The 25,068-nt window shown below is 40.5% G+C and overlaps 1 protein-coding gene across 1 annotated transcript in view; it reads left to right on the forward strand.

The window, feature by feature from the left end:
• Positions 1-24,801, forward strand: part of B4GALT6 (beta-1,4-galactosyltransferase 6) — a 77,195-nt gene extending 52,394 nt beyond the window's left edge. Inside the window, exons 4-9 of the mRNA XM_075532949.1 lie at positions 1,333-1,457; positions 8,335-8,451; positions 15,117-15,304; positions 18,800-18,922; positions 19,200-19,301; positions 21,253-24,801. Coding sequence (XP_075389064.1) covers positions 1,333-1,457; positions 8,335-8,451; positions 15,117-15,304; positions 18,800-18,922; positions 19,200-19,301; positions 21,253-21,400 — 803 coding nt within the window. The 3' untranslated portion in view covers positions 21,401-24,801. The remainder of the gene's footprint in view (positions 1-1,332; positions 1,458-8,334; positions 8,452-15,116; positions 15,305-18,799; positions 18,923-19,199; positions 19,302-21,252) is intronic.
• The last annotated feature ends 267 nt before the right edge of the window (positions 24,802-25,068 follow it).

Below are 25,068 nucleotides of genomic sequence, written 5' to 3' on the forward strand. Positions count from 1 at the left end.
GTTCTCTGCAACACAGTGGGGAGAGCATTGTGGGACAGCAATCGTGCAGTATTTCCATCCTTGCTTTTTGATCAGGGGAATGGAAATGGGGTTCTCTCCCCAAATCATTTCTATCTAAATGGTATAAATTAGATAAGCTATATAGTAAATGTTGCTTATTTGTTGGAGAATATGTGCCTATTAAACCAGATATATGTATTATGTATATAATTTTAATTGTGTTTGCAGAGTCTCGCTCTTAGTAAAGTGCAGGAAGTGGAGATGACAGTGGTAGTAGCTGGCATTTTTGAGGGCGTACCTTGTGCCCAGCACTGTGTATGCACTATTTCACATCACTGGTACAACCTCCCCGTAGGAGGCAGACATTGCTAACTCCTGACGGTCACGGTGAGCAGGAGATGGCTTGATGGCAGTGAGTTTGGGGTTTCTTACAGGTGAGGTGCAGGGAGGAGATAATTCCCCAAGGGGCAGAAGATACGGGTTAGCCTTCTTCACAGCATTCCATTTGGTTGGCTCTCATGCTGTGCTGTTATGTCCTTATGTTGACTCTGTTGGTGTGACAACATTGAAATTCTGGAACTTTCAACAATGGTATACCAACTTACAATGACATGCAAACATTTTCTAAAGAAAATAGAAATGTTTAGCCTATTAGGAACATGCAAAAAGTTTAAATAAGCAGTTTGATTTTCTTTGGCTTATTTATTGGAGATCTTAGTGGCACCCAATCAATTCTGATGCATAAGGACCCTATAAGACCGAGTATAAGTGTCCCGTATGGTTTCAGAAACTGAAAATCTTATATATGTGTGTGTGCATATTACTTATACATATATTCTGTGTGTGTGTGAATTAAGTGGGCGTACACATTTCAGTTCATCAATTTTGTATTCAATATCCTCAGCTACACATCAACCCTACCCAGTAGCTACTCCCCTCCCCCTTGACTTTCTCTTCTCCCTCTTGTGAATTACTGTTTTCCCCTTCACTCAGGATTGCACATCTTTATGGAAGCAGACAACCTCATCTTTCTCCTGCAGGACAGCTGGTGGGTTGGACTGTGTCGTTAACTGACCTTGTGGTTAGCAGTCCAGTGCTTGACCTCCAATGCCACCAGGGCTCCTGGTGTACTCAGCATAGTAGCTTAATAGAAAACTTACCATCAAAATGGAAAATGAGAGGAGGGAACGTTAATGATGATGCTCTAACAACAGAAGGAAACCAATTTACACTGGCATCATAGGTACACCCTTAACACTTACTGATGCCTGTTTGTCTCACTTGCGCCTTTGAGTTAAATTCTAATTATTCTTCATGATTTTGAACTTACAGGAGGGTTCCTCAATGTCAACGTAAGCGAGGTCAGTTTTGAGGAAATTCATCAGCTCTTTGCCAAGGATTTAGATATCGAGCCAGGAGGTCACTGGAGGCCCAAAGACTGTAAACCCAGATGGAAGGTGAGGTGAATTTCTCATCCGTAATGTGACTGTTAACATGCATTTGAAAAAAATGTACCATAGGTTAAACTTTGAATTCAGAGTGAAATACCATTGACTCTCGATCAATTTAAGACATCAGAATTCACATGCATTCACAGTTAAAATGAGGTTTCATCATGGGCCTTATGCAGACTTTAAATGTGCCTGTAAAACATGTGCTCATGGGTTCCGCCTCTTGAAATCCCTCCCCTTGGTTGTATAGACAGATTGCATTGGGCTCTGTTTTGGAAGAGAAAACAGAAGGCTTTGCCTCCTCCCACTTTCCCTACGGACCTGCTGGCTGCCTGCAGGTCTACCTCCTCCAAGTGCGGGTACCAGTGAGAGCCACTGGGAGGTATTATGATCTAATTTCTAATTGGGTCTAGCACTGAGATCCCTAAGTGATGTTCCTCAGAGCCCAGGAATTCAAAAGACGCTGCTCTGAGGTCCCTGCAGAGCATGCTATGTATAGCCGTGGCTTATCACCTCTGTTTCAGATGACAGAGCAGAGAAAAATAATAATCTTTTCTGATGTATTAGAATTGTACTTTGTACTTTCTTTGAGAAATACGTGTGAGAAGGGGCTTGTGGGTTGAAAAATAATGGAAAATCATGTTTTAGATCAGTGTTTCCCAAAGTGGGGGACACTACCCCCTAGGGGGCTCTGGAACAATCCAGGGATGCTACCAAAACAAGTACCTACATTTCCTCTGTTATGGGTTACAGTACAAATGTTTTTAATTGCCAAGGGGGCATTGGATATTTTTTTTTTTCTGAAAAGGTGGTAGGTAGACCAAGCAAGTTTGGGAGCCAATGATTTCAACCCTTGTTCCTCTCAGTACTCTGTATATATTGCTTATGGAGGGTGTACTTGTCTAATCCGAGATGTTTAAGTAGAAAATAACCTATATGTAGCTCTAATGAAAATTGCAAGTAATTAAAATGAAATGCTATATCATTCAGGATTGTGATATAATCATCATCTGGTAACAACTTTTACCTTCTCTTTTAAAATGGTGATATTCTGCTAAAATCGTCCTGTGGTGGCATCCACACACACAGAGTCAAGGCTAGGAAAGAGAACTGTGCGAAGTGAAGCTCACAAAGGAGACAGACCTAACCCCCCTTGAATTCCTTATTTGGGACTGCGTATAAGCGTAGTACCCCCCCCAAAAAAAGTGTTGTCTTGAGGGTGGAAATTAAATGGGTTATTTTTTTGACCTGGTTGCAAATTATTCAATAAAGACCACTCATTCTTTCCCACAGGCTGTGAAGCTGGTTAAGTGGCGTCCAGTATAAATTTTGGAAAATTACTCTACTTCATTATTGTCTTAATGCTGTTTGCCAGATCAGATTCATTTAATAAGAGACTCTTTCCCCATTTCTAGATGGAAATTTGCCATATTTAAAAATAACATGTGACCAGTTTATATTAAAATGCCCCTGGCAAAGAAGTTATTTCTATGACTTGGGTGCAGATTGTGTATGCTGAATGTTAATGAGTGCAGGAGCACACTCTATTAGTCACTAATTGGGTGACAGTTGAGAAGAAACATGGGGGTCGATCCTTAGATGTGGTTTTGTGTAAGGTATAACATGGACACCCCTCCCTCGTGCATGCACACATACACACACACGCTGTGCAGTTTTATGGCATAGTGATAATGGTTGAGTAATTTGGGGTCAGAAAGATTGAGTTTTCTTCTCTCTCCAGTGGTCTGTCCAGATGTTGGGTTTTTAATTTGATAGTTTGCTTTCTTCTCATTTCCCAAGAGAAAAACATGTCATTCCTAGAAGGCATATCTGACTTTGTAGACGGTACACTTAATGCCGCTCAGTAGGCAGCAGTTTTTGACATGGAATTCCCTAGAAGCAGGCTTAATTCGAGTCATTTGTTTTGTTTGGGGACTGTTCAGTCATTTGAGGAAGCCTGGCTGGTGGAGGGGTTATGCGCTGGCTGTTGACTTCCAGGTGAGCACTTGGAAAGCAGGAGCTGCTCACTGGAGGCAGACAGGGCTTCCTCCTCCTGAATAGATTTACAGGGCCAGTCTCCTCTGTCTTAGAGGGCTGTTAGGAGTTGGATTAGTCTTGATGGCTGTGGTTTTATAGCCATGTATATACATATTTATACAAGAGTAAATCTGCTATTTCAGCTTTGAATACAAATCTTTCACAGAATGTGGTGTCCAGTGCAGAGTTTTGCAGCTAAAAAGGAAAGTAGCGAATCTGGATATCATTTAGAGGTGAAATGTACTGGCTACTTTTAACTAAGTAATTTCTCTCTCAGTGTGGGAGCAGTGTCCAGAGGCAAAGCCAGCGGGACTTATGATAAACATCTGCTACCAACTTGATTCTCAACCTGTGAGGCACTTTTTGCTCCTTTAACAAAAACACGAATAAAATAATTACCAAGTTGATTGATGGTCAAGTTCACTGAGGTCTCCTGAAACGCATAGCTCCCGCAAGTCCCAGGTACCCCTGACCGTTGCAGGCTTACCTGGGAGAGGTCGGCCCCAGTTGGACACCTTACAGAGGCAAGCGTATTTCTCAAAGGGAGATAGGAGGCCAGTGTGAAGGTTTTTGAGTCACTGAAAGGGTTCCGTTAGGAAACGTCACCTGGGTTGCCGCTGAGGGCTTGGGCAACTTTGTTTCCACACCGTGAGGGTTAAGGAGCCAGGAAGGAGCTAGTGGTGTTACTTCCTCAGAGGCCCCAGGAAGTGTCCGATGGTCCTCAGCCAGCTGTTTCAGAGCTAGGTGGATTATCTGGTCAAAATGCAAATTCTTGAACTCTAGCCTCAGACATCCTGATTCAAAAGAGAGAGAAGCACGGCCCTGCTCGTTTTTCTTTCCTTTTATGATGATTATTTTTACTCAAATAACCTTCATTTGAGAACTAGGTCCTGCCAATGAGGAAGAAGAGGATGAAGCTGAAAACCTTTGGTCAGGGAGGGCTTGGTGGCTTCTGTTTGGCTCAGTCTTAGTCAGTGGTAAGGAGCAAATTCCCTCTTCACATGACCCAGTATCCAACTCAGTCTTCTCGTGGACAGTCACACATGGCGAACTTGACATGGTGGAGGAAATTTATGTGGAAAATCACGTTCGTGATTGTTTCTTGATCGTGTGTGTAGGAGAAAATAAGGTGCACAAATTCGTAAGATTGATGTTTGTTTTTTTATTAAGTGGGAATGAATGGGATAGTTTTGTTTGAACTAGAGTTGCTGAAGGAGAGATTTCTGAAGAGGAACTGTTGTTTTTCACAAGATACTCTCTCCCCACGGGAGCTGTGTCAATAGGAGGGTGATTCAAGCACCAAACTGGGGCACATGGAAGAAGGTGTGCCTTAACATGAAGCTACTAAAACCTCAAAGTAGATGGTTACAGGACACTGAGATCGCTTTCTAACTAGTTGCAGACTATAGAGAACGTCTTTTCACAGACAAGGAGAGACAGACCCAATGAATGCTTAAGGTAGTGTCAAGCTTTATTTTGATGAAAAATTTTCTCCAGCCATTTTGTTCAATGTTTTGGTAACTCTCCTGTTAAGACTTTGACATTTACTTGCAACTAAAAGTCACTGTAGCTTTTTGAATTTGCTGAGTCACTTTGCTAAGACATTAAATTATTTTTTACTTTTAATATTTTGTTTCCTTATAAGGTTAAACAAAATAAAAGAACCAATAAGAAGATAAATTCTTGATATTCTAAATAGTTCTTTGTATGCTATGACTTTATTGGTTCATTTTCAATTCATCACTGTCAGTTATCTTTAATTAATATGGACTGTAGCCATTTAGTAGCTTCTCAAGTATCATGTGTTAATCAGCTTAGCTTTTTATCAGAGTACATTCACATTATGTCATAAGCAGTTAATTTGTGGCCAAATGAATAAAAAATAGGCGGGGCAAGGTTGACCCTTACTTTTGTACAAGTTATCACACTACAATCGTTCATATACGGTAATCAGCGTGGACATATTCTGAATATCTAACTTCTTTATTTCCTTTCAGTTTTTCCCTGAAATTCGTTGGCAGGTTACTCATGTGGGACTTCCTTGAATAAGCCCACATTGATAGGGATGCCCAGGAGAAATGCCCACTGAGTTGGGAGTTCCCAGCATCACAGGTGGTTATGATAACTACAAATGAGTTCCAGATGCTTTTGTCTAGTTGCCATGGCAATCCTGTGAACTACGGTTCATAAGCCAAGGAGATGCTTTTTGAGCCACATGAAAAGGACATGGGTTCCAAAATGAAGCTGGCTGGTACATGAGCATGTCTTCAGCTCTCATCACTTACCAAATATAAACTAATCCATGTAGATATAAGAGCATCGACTTCATTGCCCCCATTGGCTCTTTTTTCTCCCTCAACTATCACATCTGTGTTAAAAATATATTAATTGTGGAATTTTAAAAATTCAGCTGTCTTCAATTGTGCTAAACCATCTTTTATTCTCTTTTAAAATAAAACCTTTAGTCATTTTGTATTTTCTCCCATTTATAATCCTTGACCTGAGCACTGGTAGCATAAAGTACTCATCGTCAGTCAGAAAGTCAGCGGTTTGAACCCACTAACGGCTCCTTGCTCTAGTCTGCTTCTGTAAAAATTTACAGCCTTGGAGACGTTATGGGACCCAATTGGGTCCCTGGTGGCATAGTGGGTTACTTGTTGAACTTGTGAACTGCTGTAAAGTCAACATTTTGAACCCACCAGCTATTCCATGGGAAAAGATGAGGCTTTTTGATCCTGTAAAGATTACAGCCTGGGAAACCCACAGGGGCAGTTCTACTCTGCCCTATATGGTCACTATGAGTCGGAATCAATTCAGTGGCACTGAGTTTACAGGGTCACTTTGAGTCCAGATTTACTACACAGCAGTGGATTTTGATTTTGGGTTATAATCCTGGTAAAGTAAATCATACAGGTAAATGTTTCTATTTTCTGTGGACCATATCTAATGCCATGCCCTGATTGTACAAGTAGGATTAGTTCCTAGACATAAGGATTTGCATTTAATCATTCATAAAAAACTGGGGTATAGGTGAAGTTTTAATAAATTGCATATTTATTATTCTGTGATTTTCTGTTAAAGCCATCTTATATTGTATTTTAAATTTTACATTATAGGGTAAAACATAGATATCCTAATAAGCTTTATGTCAACTCTTTTATTCTTTGAAGACTAATGATTTGGACATTTATGACTTGTAAGCAACATAGGGGCACCATGAATCAGAATTGATCCAATGGCAGGGAGTGTTTTTAAGAAATATATTATTTGTCTTAATTTCCATTTTTATTGAAAATTATACAATTTAAATAAAGCTATTCTGATCAGGAATTACTGAGAAACATTAACATTATCAAAATACTGTAAGAGTAAAATACGATGTGTAGAGAGATCTAGCTTATATAGTCAATTTTGGATTTCTTCCTGTAAGATGCTTGATAATACTGAGACATCATTTTAATTTATATAGATTTGTTTTTTCTTGTGCATTTTTGTTTATATAAGAAATTTCTTTCATTTATATAAAGACAATTTTTTGGTTTCCTATGCTGCTTACATGAGCATTTTTGTTATTTTGACATCCTAACATAATTTTATTATCCATTTTATTTTACCTGAATAGTACTACTGAAATACATGTATAAAATGGACTAAACATGTGGCTATACATTTTAATTAAATGAAAATATTATAGTAAAACCAAGCTTTGTGTGTGTTCTACGATGCTACTATTTTCGCCGGGTTGCTTAAATCAGCTATGACTTGAATCCCTTCTATGCATATTTCTGTACCGTTTCTCAAAAGTATCTTTACGCCAAATAAGCCACATGGAGGGCAGTAGATATTTAAGTGGAGGCTCTTTTAAATTAAATATAGAAATGAAAATGGCTGTTATTTATGACCTCCTTTAAGAACTAGAAGTTACTCTCGACACATCTGACACATCTACCTTCCCTTACTCCTAATGCTCCATTGATAACTAAATCCTGTTAGTTTGCCTCATAAATGTTTCAAACATGTAGGTACCGCTCATGTTTTCCTCCAAGCTACTATCAGCTCAGACCTCTATTATGCATTTTCCAACTACTTTTCCTGAGCCAACCCTCTCGATCTACTCTCCAGACTGCATTTAAAATAGTCTTTCAGTCACCAAATCGGATTTTCTCCCCCTTTAATTGAATCTCTGAGATTTCCCATGGTTTTGATAGAATAAAGGCCTTCAGAGCCCATGCCCGTGTCCCCAGCCTCCTCGCCCACCTCTCTCTCTCGCTGCACGCTGGGTCCTCCTCCTTCATCTGCCCTTTGCTTATTTGACGCCAGGAGCCCTGGTGGGTAGTGGTTATAGACTTGTAACTGCCAGGTCAGCATTTCTAAATCACCAGCTACGCCGTGGAAGAAAGGTGGGGCTCTTTACTCTGGTGAAGAGTTAGTCTCGGACACTCCTGGGGCAGTTGCACCTTTCCGATGGGGTGCTGTGAGTCAGCATCGGCATGGGTTCACTGCAATTGGGGTGAGGGATTTAATGCCGACTTGGAAGCGTCAGCTTGCTTTGTGCGAAGACCTCGGACCGCTGCGCATTTCCAGTTCCATGATGTCGGCCCTACAGGAACTGCTCTGTTCACACTCATCAGGGCTGTGGCTTCACCTCTGTCTGTAGCTTTAAAGTTTGGTCACCTCACGTGAAGATGGGACTACATTTGGTTTTGATCGCTGATCCACCCATGCTGAGGAAGCGCATTCAGAGTGGGCCCTTACAGCCGCCAGGAACGTCGGAAGTGTCGATTTCTGTCTCTGCCGCTGGCGTCTGTGCTTCCGACATATCACGTGCGTGCCTGCTGTTTTGCAGGTGGCAGTTCTCATCCCCTTCCGCAATCGCCACGAGCACCTTCCCATCTTTCTCCTGCACCTGATTCCAATGCTCCAGAAACAGCGGTTGCAGTTTGCCTTTTATGTCATCGAACAGGTCAGAATATTTTTCAAAGTGGGCTTTAGTCAACACTGACATAGACTGATTGAATATGTTGAGTTTAAAATGAAGGAATTCGGGTCCTTGATTTTTTGTGAGTAAAATTACATTTTGGTTGAGCATGTATCTGCCTTCCAGGTTTTTTTTTAAATCAAAATACAACTTGCCTTCGTGAAATGAGTTGTTCTGCAATTATGTATGGCTTTTGTATGCTAGGAGCCTGGTAGCATACTGGTTGTGTGTTGGGTTGCTAACCACAAGGTCAGCAGTTCAAAAGCAGCAGCTGGCTTCTCAGGAAAAAGACAAGGCTTTCTACTCTTGGAAACACATGGAGCAGTTCTTTCCTGCCCTATAGGGTCACTGTGAGTCAGCATCAACTCGATGACAATGCAAATTAATATGCTAGCCTTATATATTTTAATTTCATACTCTAAATGGTAGCTGATCAAATTACAATTTTTATAACTGCACTTTGATTAAGGTTACATATTCTGTTAACTTTTAATATAGTTCCTTTTTATGCCTTAATTGAGCTTGTGATCTTTCTTTATTCTTGAAAACCTCTACTCCATTTCTTCTTCTGTTTTTGTTTTTAAAATAATTTTATTTGGGGTTATAGCTTTTATCACAATCCATCCATCCATTGTGTCAAGCACAATTGTACATATGATGCCATCATCATTTCAAAGCATTTTCTTTCTATGTGAGCTCTTGGTATCAGCTCATTTCTCCCCTCCCTCCCCCAACTTTTCTCCCTCATGAACACTTGGTAAATTATAAATTATTATCATTTTCATATCTTACATCATCTGCTGTCTCCCTTCACCCACTTTTCTGTTGTTCATCACCCTGGGAGTGGGGAGGCGGTTATGTATTGATCGTTGTGATTAATTCCCCGATTTCTCCTTCCACCTTCCTGGTATCTCTGTTTTCATTATTGGTCCTCAGGGGTTTATCTGTCCTGGATTCCCTGTGTTGTGAGCTCTTTGTGTGTGTGTGTGTGTGTGTGTGTGTGTGTGTGTGTGTTGGGAGCTCTTATCTGTAGCCGTGTACATGTTCTTGTTAGTCAGATTTGTAAAGTAGAATTGAGGTCATGATAGTAGGGGTGGGGGTGGGGAGGAAGCATTAATGAACTAGGGGAAAGTTGCATGTTTCATTGGTGCTATACTGCATCCTGAATGGCTCATCTCTTTTTCCTTGTGACCCTTCTGTAAGGGAATGTCCAATTGTCTACAGATGGGCTTTAGGTCTCCACTCTGCACAACACCCAATTCACATTGACATGATTATTTGTTCTGAGTCTTTGATGCTTCATACCTGGTTCCATCGACACCTCTTAATCACACAGGCTGGTATGCTTTTTCTCTGTGGGCTTTGTTGCTTCTCAGCAAGATGACCCCTTGTTTATCTTCAAGCCTTTAAGACCCCAGACATTTTGTCTTTTGATAGCTGAGCACCATCAGCTTTCTTTTGCACCCACTTTGTCTTCAGTGATCGTGTTGGGAAGATGAGCATCACAGAATGCCGGATTATTAGAACAAAGTGTTCTTGCATTGAGGAAGGACTTGGGTAGAGGTCCAATGTCCATCTGCTACCTTAATATTTAACATATATATCCCTATCATTATATATGACTAGTATGTACTTATATACATGCCTATATTTATACCTGTATAAATGTCTTTTGTCTCCCAGTTCTTTCCTCTATTTACTTTTACTTTTTTCCGGTCCCAGTATTATCTACCTTTAAGCGGCTCTCAGTACTTCCTCCTGGCTACATTGCACTTGACTAAACTCCACCAGGCATTGTACAACCTCCTTGCCATCAGTTTCGATCTCTTGTTGTTCCCTTGTCCCTGGGTTTGTTGGCTCCCCCTTCCCTTTCCTTCACCTCCTCTCCCATGTCTCCCTGGAACCACAGGTCCTGTTATTTTCTCCTCAGGATTGTAAACAATTCTGCCCATCTTATATAGCTAGATATGAGGGGGAAAGCCTATCAATATTTCCAGATCTGTCTGATGACCCTTATGAATGTTTTCCAATCAGGTTTGATGAGGTGCCAAGCCCTGCCTCCGAGTCAGAAGTCTGTTTTCAGGATTCCTCAGGGACTTTGTTGCTTTGCTCCCCTTGCTGCTCTGTTGTGCTCCCTTCCTGTTTTGCCCAGGGTGGGGGTGTCAGACCGGCACACTCCCCACACTGTGTCTCCAGTGCTGACCTCTGTCATTCTGTGGGTCAGTGAGGGGATGTTGTGTCTCAAGATGGGGGCGGCCTTATGGCCCTCTCTGTGCATTGGTTGCTTTGAGCAGGAATGTTGCCCTGGAGGCTTGGTGGGCCAGGATGTGTTTCTCTCTCTCTCTTTCCCCGCCCCCTCCCTTTTAGTTTGCTCCCCTGTGGTTTGAGCAGACCCATCACTGTCCCAGAGTTGTATTTCCAGTGCTGTCCTCTGTAGTGCATTCTTCTGGGGGCGGGGTTATAGCTGAGATTGGAGCCAGCCCCAGAGTCCTCTCTGTTAGGTCACTGCTCCATGTTGATCTGTTGCCCTCAAGGGTTGGCGCACAGGGATGAGGTCTGGTCTCTCTCACCCATTCCTGTGGAGATATAAACAATACCTTCCCTGTGGCTGGGTTAGTGCCCTGGTCAACATTACCCTGTCTTCCCCTCCCCCATCCCTACCCCGTGCCTTTTTGGTTGGCTGCCATATGCATCCCTTGGTTGGGTCTGACCTCTACCAGAGCACCTGGACCTCGCCTTGCCCTGGGAATTTATGTATTTAGTAGCTTTTCACCTATGCTCTTTAACCTTACCTCAGTGGACTCATGTTGTACTTGTCCTTTTGTGCTTGGCTTAGCATAATTTCCTCCAACTCGCCCCTTGAGGAAATGTGCTTCATGCATTCATCACTGCTTATTAGGGATGCATAGTACTCCATTATATGTATGTACAAAGTTTTTCAATCCATTCATCTATTGATGGAAAATTGGGTTGTTTCCAACTTTTTGAAGTTGTGAACTGTACCACAATGAACATTGGAGCTCAGCTGTCTGGTCGTGGTCTGTTTCTACCTCCTCTGGGCATATGTCCAGTAGGGGGATTGCTGGGTCATACGGTTGCTCGATATTCCATTCATTTTAGGTATCGCCAAATTGATTTCCATAGTGGTGGTACATACCAGCAGGTCCACCAGCGTTGGACGAGAGTTCCTATCCCACCACACTCCTTCCAACACTTCTTGCTTTCTAATTTTTTTTTAATTGGGCTATCTTTGAGGGTGTTAGGTAGTATCTCATAGTTGTTTTAATTTGCATTTCCCTGATGGCTAATGATCAGGAACATTTTTTCATATGTTTATTGGCCATTTGGATGTCTGCCCTTGTGAAACTTCTGTTCAGGTCTTTTGCCTACCTCTGCAATGGGCTGGGTTTTTTTTTCTTATTGTAAGCTAGCAAAGTATTGTAGATATTAGTAAAAAGCCTTTGTCTGATGTGTCATTGCTTAAGATGTTTTCCCAGTCTGTGGGCTCTCTTATTACTCTCTTGGCAAAGTCTTTCGATGTACACAGGTGTTTTATCTTTGATATGTCCCACTTGCCAATTTGTGCTTCCTCTGTGTTTATGTCCTTCCCTATTTCCAATAATCTATGTGTTCTATGCACCAAAGTTCTCAGGTTTGTCCCAATTCCCTCATAAATGTCCTTAATAGTTTCGGGTTTTACATCAAGATCTGTGATCCACCTGGAATTTATTCTTGTGAATGGAGTGAAGTAATGGTCTTGCTTCATTTTTCTGTAGGTAGATATCCATTTTTTCCAGCACCCCTTGTTGAAGAGTGTCTCCACTTTCCATTTGATATTTTTTGGGGGAGGGTGCTTTTGAAAGATCAGTTGTCTAGATGCTGATAATTTAGTTTTGGGGTTTTCAGTTCTTTTCCATTGGTCTGGGTATCTGTCATTGTACCAGTACCATACTCTTTTGACCACTGTGACTGTTTAATAGGTGCTAAAGTCGGTAAAGCAAGCTCTCTGACTTTGTCCTTTTTCTTGAGGAGTTCTCTGCTAATTCTGGGCTATTTCCTCTGTGTGAAGTTGGTAGTCAGTTTTTATAATTCTTTGAAGAAAGATGTTGGTATCTGTATTGGGATAGTATTAAAGTTATATAGTGCCTTGAGTAGAACTGACATCTTTACTATATTAAGTCTTCCGATCCATGAGCATGGGATATTCTTCCATTTGTGGAGGTCACTTTTGGTTTCTTGTAGTAGTGTTCTGTAGTTTTCCTTGTATAAATCTTTTGGGGTTTTTTGTTAGATATATACCTAGATATTTAAATTTGTGCTTGGCTATGGTGAAGGGTACTACCTTTTTAATCTCCTCTTCCGTAGTCTTATCCACTATACATTACTTCATTTTATTGAAAAGCTGCTTCTTTTGCAAGTTGGCTTTCTGAGGAACTTCTAGACTTGGATACCTTGTCAACCAGACTGATAACTGGTGTGCTTTGGAATGCAAGTCAAAGCCTTTGCACTGAAAAAATACCCTCACTGCCATGTGGCAAATACCGATTCTCAGCAACCTCGAAGGACAGAGTAAAACTGGCCGTAGGGGCTTCTGAGACTGGAAAGCTTTATGAGAGTAGAAAGCCCATCCCTCTCCCCCAGAGCAACTGGTGACTTTGAACTGCTGATCTTGCAGTTAGCCCATTGTTCAACCTACAGTGCCCCAGGACTCTTGTAACCAAAGCCTTAGTTACTGTGAATTCACTGCCATGCCCTGGGATCACCTAAGTAATATACCGAGTGCTGACTTCTGAAAGAGAAATTCAGTTTATGACCCATGAATTTAAGTATAGAAAATCAAGGATGCATGAAAACAATAGCAAATCATAGATAATTCTTGACAGGATTCTTCACACCTTGGTCTGGTTACTTACTAGCCCCAAATTTGATATTGGAGCAACTTCATGAGATGGCCAAGGGTCCTGAAATGAGAGCCTGGGCATTATTGTTGTTAGGTGGCATCAACAGAAGGATACACTGTCCATCCTGATCCTTCTCCATGATCATCTCTGTAGCCATTGTGTCAGTCTGCCTCATTGTGTCCTTCCCTATTTCCAATAGTCTATGTATTCTATGCACCAAAGTTCTCAGGTTTGTCCCAATTCCCTCATAAATGTCCTTAATAGTTTGGGGTTTTACATCAAGGTCTGTGATCCACGTTCTTCCTCTCTTTCCCTGACCCTCTCCCAAGCACGATAGCCTTTCCCAGCTTTTGTTTTGTTTTAACAAAATCCCTTCTTAAAACATGTCCAGATGCATGAGATGAAGTCTTGCCAACCTCGCTTTTAAGGAACATTCTTGCTGTACTTCTTAAAATATGTTTCTTTCTTCTTCTGGCAGATTAATATTTTTCACCAACACCATAATTAAAAGGCCTTTTTTTTTTTTTTTGCCTTTTTAAATCATTGTCCGACTTCCACATGTGTGTGAGGTGCTTAAAACTGCCAGGACTTGGATGAGGTGCACCTTAATCTTAAAAGGGCAGAACTATCAGTCTCTTGTTACTGAAAAATAAGGAGAAAAATAGCAGGATGTGGCAGCTAGAGGAGTTGAAATGAGTTTCTCTTAAAGGGGGAAGGTGGGTTAGATGTGGAACTTCTTATTTTTATTTTTTTCATGCTTTTAATAATGCTTTCTGTAAGCCAGAAAGTACATATTTAGATGAATATTTTATGGACATAAAAAGCAACAATAACCTTTTTTTGTAACCTAAAGGAAAGTGATTTTTAAGGATGATGTCGATGTACCAGTAATGGCCAGGTGATTGAAAACCCTTTTATTCTCTTTATTACACTGATGATGAAACAGGGGTAAAATATAAAGTGATGTCTAACATCACTTCAAATGAGTGCAAGACATAAGACTGAAAAGCAATCATTCTTTCCCTGCGAGGAAGCGCTTCTGTCTGCGATGACTACACGGGGCTTCCCATTTGCTTCTCAGACTGTGGCTTTTGTTTCGTAGTTTGAAGTGGTTTGAAGATGTGTTTCTTACTTCTTTCATTTTCTTTAGATACAGAAAGAAACAGTTGATTTCCAGCACATTTGAATATGTTTTCCCCAGCAGCAAAGGAAAAGGTGAAAAAGGAAGCTGGGTTCAGTTGTAATAAATTCTAGCTGTCTTTGTCTCTAAAAATAGTCATGGTCTTTATGATGAGCAGCAGTGGCAGTTAGGCTTCTCTGGTTTTCTGCTGTCAGAAAAAGGGTTCCTGCTCGCTGGATTCACTTTCTGTAGAAGTGTAGCCACTTCTTAGTCCTGACAAAGGATGGAAGCTTTACTAAAAACTAAGGCCTGCGTTATTCCTAATGCTTTATTTTTTTCTCAACATGAAGAGCCTGTTTCCTTGTGTGTCTGAAGTAAAACAAGAATGTGAATTATGTAATTCAATGTAATGAATGACTTTTAATCACCGTGTTTTCTTATCTATTGCCAAGGTATTCAATGATGTTGGGTATACATTTGACCAGCCTATACTGTGAAGTCCACTGTCTATTGACTTGGGTGTGATATTTATTAGCTGGCCATGACTGAGAAGTCATAAGATCATGTTAAAAGGTCAGCTGACAGTCTGTGTACGTTTCTGTTTTTGTGTTTGGGTACTGTCTCTCAAGACCGGCACACAACCTTTTAACCGTGCAATGCTCTTCAACGTGGGCTTCAAAGAGGCCATGAAAGACAGTGCCTGGGATTGTGTGATTTTCCACGATGTGGACCATCTGCCTGAAAATGACCGCAACTATTACGGATGTGGAGAAATGCCACGCCATTTTGCCACAAAGCTGGACAAATACATGTATATGTAAGTAGCGTGCCATACTCCTGGTATTGTGTTGTACACTTGCGATATCCTCACTGTCTTGGTAATAGCACGACTCCTCAGTCCGAGAAAGTTCAAGAGCCTGACGAGCATCTCCTTCAACTCCAGGTCATCCGCACAGAGGCTCAGGGCCTGGAGTCGCTTGTTACATCTAGGCACTTGTGTCACAGAGCTTTGAGTGTGGTGTGGTATGGTGTGGTTTGGTGAAAAGAGGCTGGGTTCTGTAGTCACACAGATGTAGACTTAAATTTGGGTTCTCATCCCCCGACAGCCATAGGACTGGATTTGTTACTTAGCTCTGAACACTGGTTCATTGGTGTAGCAGAGCCCATCCTGTAGGGACTATGGGACTGCATGGACTCTGTGCCTGACACATGGTTGGCATATAACACATGTTGGTACCCTGTGCTTCTCCCCTGGACTCTCTGATAAATCAGGGAAGCTGCTCTTCCAAAACTCTGGATTTTTTTTACATGCCTTTACTAAGAATCAAATCTTTTTATACTCTGTGGCTTAAAGGTATAACATCATTGGAGGCGAGGCAGGAAGTTATATTGACATGAAAGTGTGCAGGTCTAACCTGGGAGCAGGGAAGGATTTGCCCTCCACACAGCTTTCCTGAGTGCCCCAACTGCAGACTAGAGTGAAGCATAAAATCCCAAAGATGTGGCCAGGTAAATTGACACTGAAACAGGAAAAGATCGCTTCTCTTGTAAGCCACTGTATTCATTAGAAAACCCTTTCTGTATGATCACTGTGTCAGATCTCACAGTATGGTATTAACTGTCGGAGGTCATTAAAGTTCAGGATCAAGTTCTTTGCATTTCTGGAAACTTGATTTTGGTCATCCCACTGGAGTCAAATTAGATTCAGAGTAAATGACTTCTTACTTAAAACAAATAATGGTTTGTAAACAATGGGAGTCCCTGGATGTTACATAAGATTAATGCACTCAGCTTCTAATGCTGGTAAAGGTTGGAAGTTCAAGTCTACCCTGGCATGCCCGGGAAGAAGGTCCTGACAAACTGCTCCGGAAAAGGCAGCCTTGAACCCCCTGGGGCACAGTTCTACAGGAAACTCTCGGGTGGCCATGAGTTGGAGTTGACTCAATGGCACCCGTTTTTTGGTGGTTTGGTTTCCCCCTTTAAATCGGTATTTCTAGGTTAGATGTATAAACACTGGAAGACGTTGCTTTCTAGTGGGCAAAATATTCATACCATCTACACAAATCACAGGACTGGTAGAATCCCTTGGGAGTTTGACTGAAAATTAGAGTGACGCTTCGAGAGAATGGAAGCAGATCAGCGGATGGACTGGAGCGTGCTTCCTCCGCAGTGGATCGCCCTACCTCCTTATGGGGCCCACACTCTGCTGGCTGGTGGGCAGGAAGTCCAGCCCCCAGGGGTAGTTTATCTCCATTTTGAGCAGTGTCAAAGGAAATGTTACTAGAGTTTTGCTTATTGTGCTTTCTCTTACTATATGCCAGGTTTTTTTATTATACCTTTTTGTTGTTGTTGTTGTTTGGGATAGAGCACAAATGATTGTTTCCACCAAACGACAAATGGGATTGATGTGTTCACCAATTTATAAATGTCAATAAACACATGCGTTTATCCCTATCTATCTAATATCTCATTGTGCCCTTGAGAGTTGATGTTGAATAAGGAAGACCAAAGAAAAACCAGTGCATTTGAATTGTGATGCTGGCAAAGATTATTGAAAGTACCATGGACTGCCAAAAGAACAAACAAATCTGTCTTGGAAGAAGTAAAAACAGAATGCTCCTTGGAAGCAAGGATGGCGAGACTTTATCTCACATACATTGGGAATGTTGTTAGGAGAGACCAGTCTCTGGAGAAGGACATCATGCTTGGTGAAGTGGAGGGGCATGAAAAAGACGAAGGCGCTCGGCAAGATGGATTGATACAGTGGCTGCAACATGGACTCAAGCACAAAGAAGAGTTGGGAAGATGGTGCACGACTGGGTAGTGTTTCCTTTTGCTGTACGCATGGCCCTGTGAGTGGGAATTGACCCATGGCACCTACAACAGCGACCATTTCCTGCTTTTCCCAAACCGCTGACATGGCCAAGAATAATTCTCCTGACACTGGAAACAGTAGGGGCGAGGGCACTAATTGATCCTCGGGAACCTTGACCTTAACCCTGAGTGGTATTACTAAACTCTAACTTCCCAACTCAAGCTTTCAAGGGACTCTGGTGAGGTCTCCTGGGAGAGTGTGGCGGTCTTTGAGATCATGGTGGATGTTACTGTCTTCAGATACCTTCAGCCCACCTTACAAACAAGATCACGATCTCCAACGACCCTAGAGGGCCATGCAAGAGCTCTTTCTCCCTGGTTCTGTGTACTGCACAAGAGTCTAGCTGGTAAACAGCACTTTCTCCCTTCTAGCAAAAAGATTCCTGGCTTGCAGACAGGTTTCCTATGGTTCCGGTTAGATTTCCCTCAGTTTGGTTTTCACGTTGTATGCATGGTCCTGTTGTCTTTGCTGATCCTGCACACTCACCTGACCTCTGTAGGGACTCAAGAACACCACTTCCCAGGAATCTTTTGGGCCACAGGAGTTTATTCAGGACTGCAAAGGTAGGGATGCTCATTTGACAGTAGATTATTAAAGATGTATTTTTGAAACATTGCATATTTTGACAATGTCTTTGAAGTTGTGACTTTGGGAAGGGTCGAAAAAATACAAAATCCACACTTTAAATATAGAAAATCCTCCAAGTAGCAGTTCATTTAAAGAAATGTACTGAAAAATAGCCAGTTATGGAGCATATGACCTCAAACACAGGAATATGCAGCCAAGTCTTGAAAAGTTAGTGTCTATGCTTATCTTTATTAATCTCTATTTCTCCCAGTTTACATAATGACATTTATAACTAAGTTCAAACAACATTTTTTTTAATGTATTTGTTTCGTAACACCAAACCAAAAGGTGGGAGAGTTAAGTCCCCCCAGGCATTTCAGAGAAAGGTTTCCTGATCTACTTCCAAGAAATCAGCTGTTTAAAGCCCCGTGGAGGAGTTCTAATCTGACGTGCACGACACCACCATGAATTGTACTCAGCCCGATAGCTACTGTCTTCATATGTAGTTTACACATTTGATTTTAGCATTGCATTAACATAGATCAATGTACTTGATCAAGTTTACTTTTGATGTGAAAATGCGCTATGGCTTTGAACACCAGGTCTTGGGTTTTATAAATTAACACTACTGCCCATTACATTTTGGTTACGGTGAGTGGTTCGTGTTCAACAGAATACATGCGGATGTATGGATTTCACTGGTATTTCTGTCTTTTGTTTCTTGGTTGTAGTATGCATTGACCAGACGGTGGTTTAACCAATGTCATCGTCTATATGGACACTAGGGTTACATTTTGCAGATCCCCGATTTTATGTGGCAAATGGTTGCCATTTCATGTTGAGAAACTGTATCCTGCCTTCCCTTTTCAGTCTTCCGTACAAAGAGTTTTTTGGTGGTGTAAGTGGACTGACAGTGGAACAATTTCGAAAGATCAATGGATTTCCTAATGCCTTCTGGGGATGGGGCGGAGAAGATGATGACCTGTGGAATAGGTATGTTGAGCCACCCACAAAGGGCTTCATCCTCTAACCTCCATGTCGTTCATTTCTGTTTAGTCCATTGTCTTCCTGTTACAAGAACGGATTCTCTTGGGATAGAAAACTTCTGAGCTTCTAGATTCTGTTTTGTGTTTCTCTTTTTTCCTCAAGACTCCTAAAATGTTTGACAGCATGTACATCAGAGTAGTGTCTGTATTTAAACATTAATCTTATAATCCATTTTTAGTGAAATCTTAATCTTTACATTCCATTTCCCTGTATTGTGTTGTAGGGTTCACTACGCGGGATATAATGTAACAAGACCAGAGGGAGACTTGGGGAAATACAAGTCTATTCCTCATCACCATAGAGGGGAAGTCCAATTTTTGGGACGGTAAGTTTCAATATCATCTTCACTTAACAGACATTTTGATAGCTTCAGATATGAAAGCTTTTTAATATATTAATGGATCGACCTTCAAAAAAGGTCCAGTCAAAATAGTAGCTTCTGAGGGGATCTCCTGGGCTCATTAAATTCAAGGCACAGGTCAGCCGAGAACATTATGATAGCTATTCTGGGGGATTCAAAAGAGTAAGGCTTAATCTTGCCATAATTTCTCTGAAGGCACCGGACTCAGCGTAAAGGAGTTTAGGAAATTGACCGCTTCATTGGTGAGAAAAAGGTCAGGGAAGTGGCGCTCGGGATTTTTGGTTTGTTTCATCATGGCAGTGCACCTGTTCAGGCTTTGACTATATAGTAATGCCTGTCCTGTGAGAATTCCACTGGGAAACCTCACTCACTTTACAGCCCTGATCTTGCCTCTTCAGGCTTTTTTTTGTTCCCCAAACTCAGAGACCATTAAAAAGGATCACAGGTATCAAGCTTCAAGGACAAAAAATCACATCATTGAAAATGTGGGTGAGTGTAGAGACTCAAAGCCCATCGGCAGCCAATCGGCCACCCCCTTACTGAAGGGGTGTGGGGAGGAGATGAGCCAGTCAGGGTGCAGGGTAGCAATGAAGAAACATATAACTTTCCTCTAATTCTTAAATACTTCCTACCCCCCCCCCCCACTATCATGATCCCAATTCTACCTTACAAATCTGGCTAGACCAGAGGATCTACACTGGTACAGATAGCAACTGGAAACACAGGGAATCCAGGACAGTTGATCACTTCAGGACCAGTGGTGATAGTGGCAATGCCCGGAGGGTGGAGGGAATGTGGGATAGAAAGGTGGAACTGATTACAAGAAGCCACGTATAGCCTCTTCCCTGGGGGAGGACGGACAGCAGAGAAGAGGGCAGGGGGAGATGTAGGACAGTGTAACATATGGCAAAATAATAACAATTTATGAATTATGAAGGGTTCATGAGGTAGGAGGGAGTGGGATGGGAGGGGGAAAATGAGCAGCTGATATTAAGGGCTCAAGTGGAAGGCAAATGTTTTGAGATTGATGATGGCAACAAATGTACATATGCACTTGACACAATGGATGGATGGATGGATAGTGATAAGAATTGTACGAGCCCCCAATAAAATGATTAAAAAATAAGAAAAGGATCACAGTTGGAATCCGTAGAAGATACCGAAGCTGCCATTGTGACGGGATGTAACTCTGAGAGCGCTCACTTCTTTGAGGAGGAGTGAGGGAGACGGAAATGCTGCCTTCAGATGTGTGTAGCATTAGATGGAGGAGAAGTCGAGAAGCAGAAACTTCACATTTTCATATCTGTGTTTATTAAGCATTTCTATGCATTTGAGCAATATTTTTGACTTAAATGTGTATGGATGTGCATACGTACATGGTTTTTATATTAAAAGGCTCAGAATGCATAATATAATATTATAAACTAATTACCTGAAAAGTATTTCCTTAAATAAAGCATAAAACATTTTATTAATGAAGGTTTTCTAAGTGAGATGATGAGGAGTCCTGATAGCGTGGCGGTTACTCAGTGGCTGCTAACCATAAGTTCAGCAGTTTGAACCCACCAGCCACGCTGGGAGAAAGATGGGGCTTTCTCTCCCTAAAGTGTTACAGTCTTAGAAACTCACAAGGGCAGCCTACTCTGTCTACCCTGCCCAGAAGTTTCACACAAGTCGACACAGCTTGATGGCATAGAGCAAGAAGTTAGAAGGGTGCAATGCAATCGCTTAGGTAACATTTTAAGGTGTTTAGGAATGGTCATTTAAAATAATGGTTTAGTGATATTTAATTATGCTTGAGAACCAAAACTGACAGATAACTTTGAAGCTTTATTTATGAGAGCATGTTGAACCTAGTTCTCATCTTTTTAAAACATATTTCTGATATTCTCCCTTTTATCCTCTGATACTTTAGGTATAAATTACTAAGGTACTCAAAAGAACGTCAGTACATTGATGGATTGAACAATTTAATATGTACGCCAAAAATACTGGTTGATAGGTTGTATACCAATATATCTATAAACCTCATGCCAGAGTTAGCTCCAATCGAAGACTATTAGAAGAAAATAGCTCTCATGGCAAGAGAAACTGCAGTCCTGGGCTATAAACTCCGAGTTCTCTCTACATGGAGGTCAGTGATTGTCACCACACCCTCTTCTCTGAGAAGAGCCAGCTGTTCTCAGTGTTTCTTGCACCCATCCTACTTGGAAGCATATCCCATAGGGAACACTGCAGAAGCTAATGACCACACCTTGGGATTGGAAGTGAAGAGAGCTACCTACACAGAAAAGATTTTTATACCAGAAACAATAATTTACTTCAAGAGAATGCTTTATTTCCGTTCAAACCGATTTTGTACATATGTGGTGTAAATGGATGTGCTCAAATTGTTAAAAACAAAGACATTTTGCATGTAATTGGTTATGCCTTTATTTGACTTTTTTAGACTTTCTTTTTTTGCATGGGAATCACGGTTTAAGCTTAAGCCAGTCACTAAGCAAAAGTTAACTCTTATGTGAAATGCAGGAACTGTTAATAATTGACAGCCAATGAATACAGCAAACTGTCCTGGTAGTTTTGAGCGATAGACCTGCCACCTTTTGAATAGCAGTCACCACATTCTCAAGAGTTTTGAAGGGTAACAAGAAAGGCCACAAGCAGCTTTTCTCCCTACCAGTATTGTCTAGTTTTTCCTTGCTTGCAATCTCATCAGATTTGCTAAATCACAACCATATCGTTTATGCATATTGCATGAGTATTACCAAGAAAATCTTAACAGTTGTGATGTAATATTATATAAAGAACCTCTTTATGTTAAATGTATTTCATGTGCCTCTTGTATGAGTGTCAGGGATTTTGTGCCTAAAACAATGTTCCCAAGGTTGTGTGTATTTGTACATTGTATTTTTTTTAATTCATAGTGAACAGCACTTTTATTACTTCCAGTTCAGATGAGCCAAAAAAAAAAAAAAAAGGTATCTTCTTTTAAATATTTTTTTAAGAGAATGAGCTATGGAAAGCCCAGTAATACTTATAAAAATGGATTATAGTATTAGATTGAATGTTCTATTTTTATGATGATAAATGCTTATTAGATTAAAATGCTTAAGTCTCAGAATCATAAAATTTCAGGTTTGGAAAGGACTCTTAAAGTTGGCCAATTCAATTCAAACTATATGTGACTTTCAAGAAATTAACATTTTGTGTTATTAAACTTCCCTAATCCAAGGTGTCATGGAGTTGCATTAAAACATGGTTATTTAAATGCACTACTCTTTTAATATAAAATTACATGTCTCTGAAAACAAGTCTCAATGCCTGACATCAAGTATATTACTTATTTTTAAAAATCTGGCTTTTGTTTTCTCTGCTAAAACCAAGCAATGCCCACCCTTACTTTGAAAATTATCAAGGTTAACCAAAGATTCCTTAAACTACTGTCAGATATTTTCACAAATTGAAAACATAAATAGAGATGTATAAACAAATCTTCATCCATGAAGTTGAATATTAATCACATAGAAATATTTGGATGACATCAGCCTCATGGCTTGTTGGTAACCTAATGTGAAAAGATTTTTATCTCAGGTCCTAGGTTCCAGTCTGAAATTTCATTCTCTATGGCAATACTGGTTACACAAATGACCACAAACAAAATCATCTAATTATTAAAATCATTATCACTTTGAGAAAACTAATAGTTCCCTTTTAGAGTACCAAATAGAATTTCCCCACATTTATTTCTGAGACTATTTCCCCAAATGTTACATTTTTTTAAAAGTATGACACTAAAAAAAAATTCATAATGAAAAAGTCAAGTCTCCTGAAATATGGAGATTTTGTACTTAAGTTTTATATCTGCCAGTTTTCTATCTCCCATAGCCATCCAAAAATTTTTTTGATTTGATGAAATGAAAGCAAGTGGATTGAGAATGTTAACAGGTATTGATCAAGGAAATCTGGAATAGGAACATAATCAACCAGAAAATACTTAAATATTTCAGTGGTAGGGAGCACTAGGGCTGTTTCGATATCTGATTAAGGAAACTTGTTTTTCTTCTTTTTAATTGAAGCTGCCCATATTTTGGTGTCTTTATTTTAAAATTCATTTTACAGTTTCAAGAGAACTTACTTGTGTTTGCCTTGTTTTCCTGGATTGAGTTGAACAACTTTTCTTTTAGGAGTGGGACACGTGTGTTTTTGGAAGTTTAAATGTTGATTTGGGGGTTCTGTTTGCTTGCTTTTGGTTTTCTTTTGCTTTTTGGTGGGTTGTTTCTTTTCTACATGCAGACCTAAATTTTATTTTTGCTTCTAAGCAATGACCTTGTATGTTTCCTAAGGAGTACCAGAGCTTTGCCATCTTACGAGTCCATCCCCATGAAGAAATAGACTGCAGGTGCAGGCTATCTTATTTTTTATAGTGTGATAGATTTATTTCATCAACATATATTGACTGCCCTCTCAGCTCATAGGTAGTCTGACATCCCTAGGATCAGGCACCATGCTTAGTGTGGGTACAGAAATAGTATTATTTCGTTTGTTAGCAAATCGATTCACCTAAATAAAAATCTTTCTAAATTATGAAGTCCTCCTCCAATAACATCTATTTCTTGATCTCAAGAAACTTGTGTTCAGGACATCGATCTCTTAGGAGGCTCCTTTTGGCACTACTGGGAAGGTTGGTATGCCTTTCAAGATGAGCAGTGTTTCTTCAAGTGGGTGATAGCGCCCCCTGTGAAGTGGTGGTCGTGGTGGGGGCACTGGAATGATCCCAGGAGTGCTGTAAAAGCAGATGCCTACACTTTATCCTGGATTAGGACTCTAGTATATGCTTTTGATTGCCCGGTGGGTGGGGGTGGGGTGGCGCTAAGTAATTTTCTTTCTTTTCTTTTCTTTTTTTTTCTGGAAAAGGGGCAGGAGGCAAAATACGTTTGGGAACAAAATATGTATGAACTAGAGAAAGAAGTCATGGTGAAAGGGCCACTTTGTGGAACAGCAGTAGCGGGGAGAGTACACATGCATTCCCTGCAAAGCTTTGTCTGATTCACAGTAGACGCGTCATGTCTTTGCCAAAGCTAGGGTTTAAAGATTTTGGTTTAAATCTAAGTTTCTGCTTGTATTTTGTGAAACAATGTTCAGTGGAAAAACCCTGATTTACAATATGATGTAAATTCAAAATTATGTATTGCAAACTTGTTTATACTTATTTCCAACCCAGGTTATGAAGATCCATTTTAAAGCAAAATGGGGGGAAAATCCAATACAGAATTCTCCTTTTGGAGACTTCCAACAAATAAAAGCAGATTTTGTGTCATTGTATTTGGCCTTTGTCTCTGGTCTATTTCTTTATGTACTTTTCAGGTAAATATTAGGACTGTCGACTTACAGCCTTGGGTTTGTAAATATGCCAGTTGAGAGATCTAAATGTTCATAGTGTTGTTTACCAGGAAGAGGAAGTGTACTTAAGATAATGTTATTTATTGAGATACAAAAGGCTTCTACATAAATGCAATGAAAAAAATGCTAGTAGTTTCTTGTACTTATATGATTTTTTTTCTTTTGCTTCTCATGGAAATGTTTGTACTTTTTTATCATTGTCTTTTATGAAATATAATGTTGTAAAGACTTTGTGTGATGATGTAATTATTTTCTCACAAGAACTTTTTTTGGGTGCGATCCGAGTTTCTTGGTTTGCTTTTGTGCTGGTTTTTGTAGGTTTTCAGTAAAT

This window comes from Tenrec ecaudatus, chromosome 15, assembly GCF_050624435.1.
Source record: "Tenrec ecaudatus isolate mTenEca1 chromosome 15, mTenEca1.hap1, whole genome shotgun sequence".
Taxonomy (NCBI): Eukaryota; Metazoa; Chordata; class Mammalia; order Afrosoricida; family Tenrecidae; genus Tenrec; species Tenrec ecaudatus.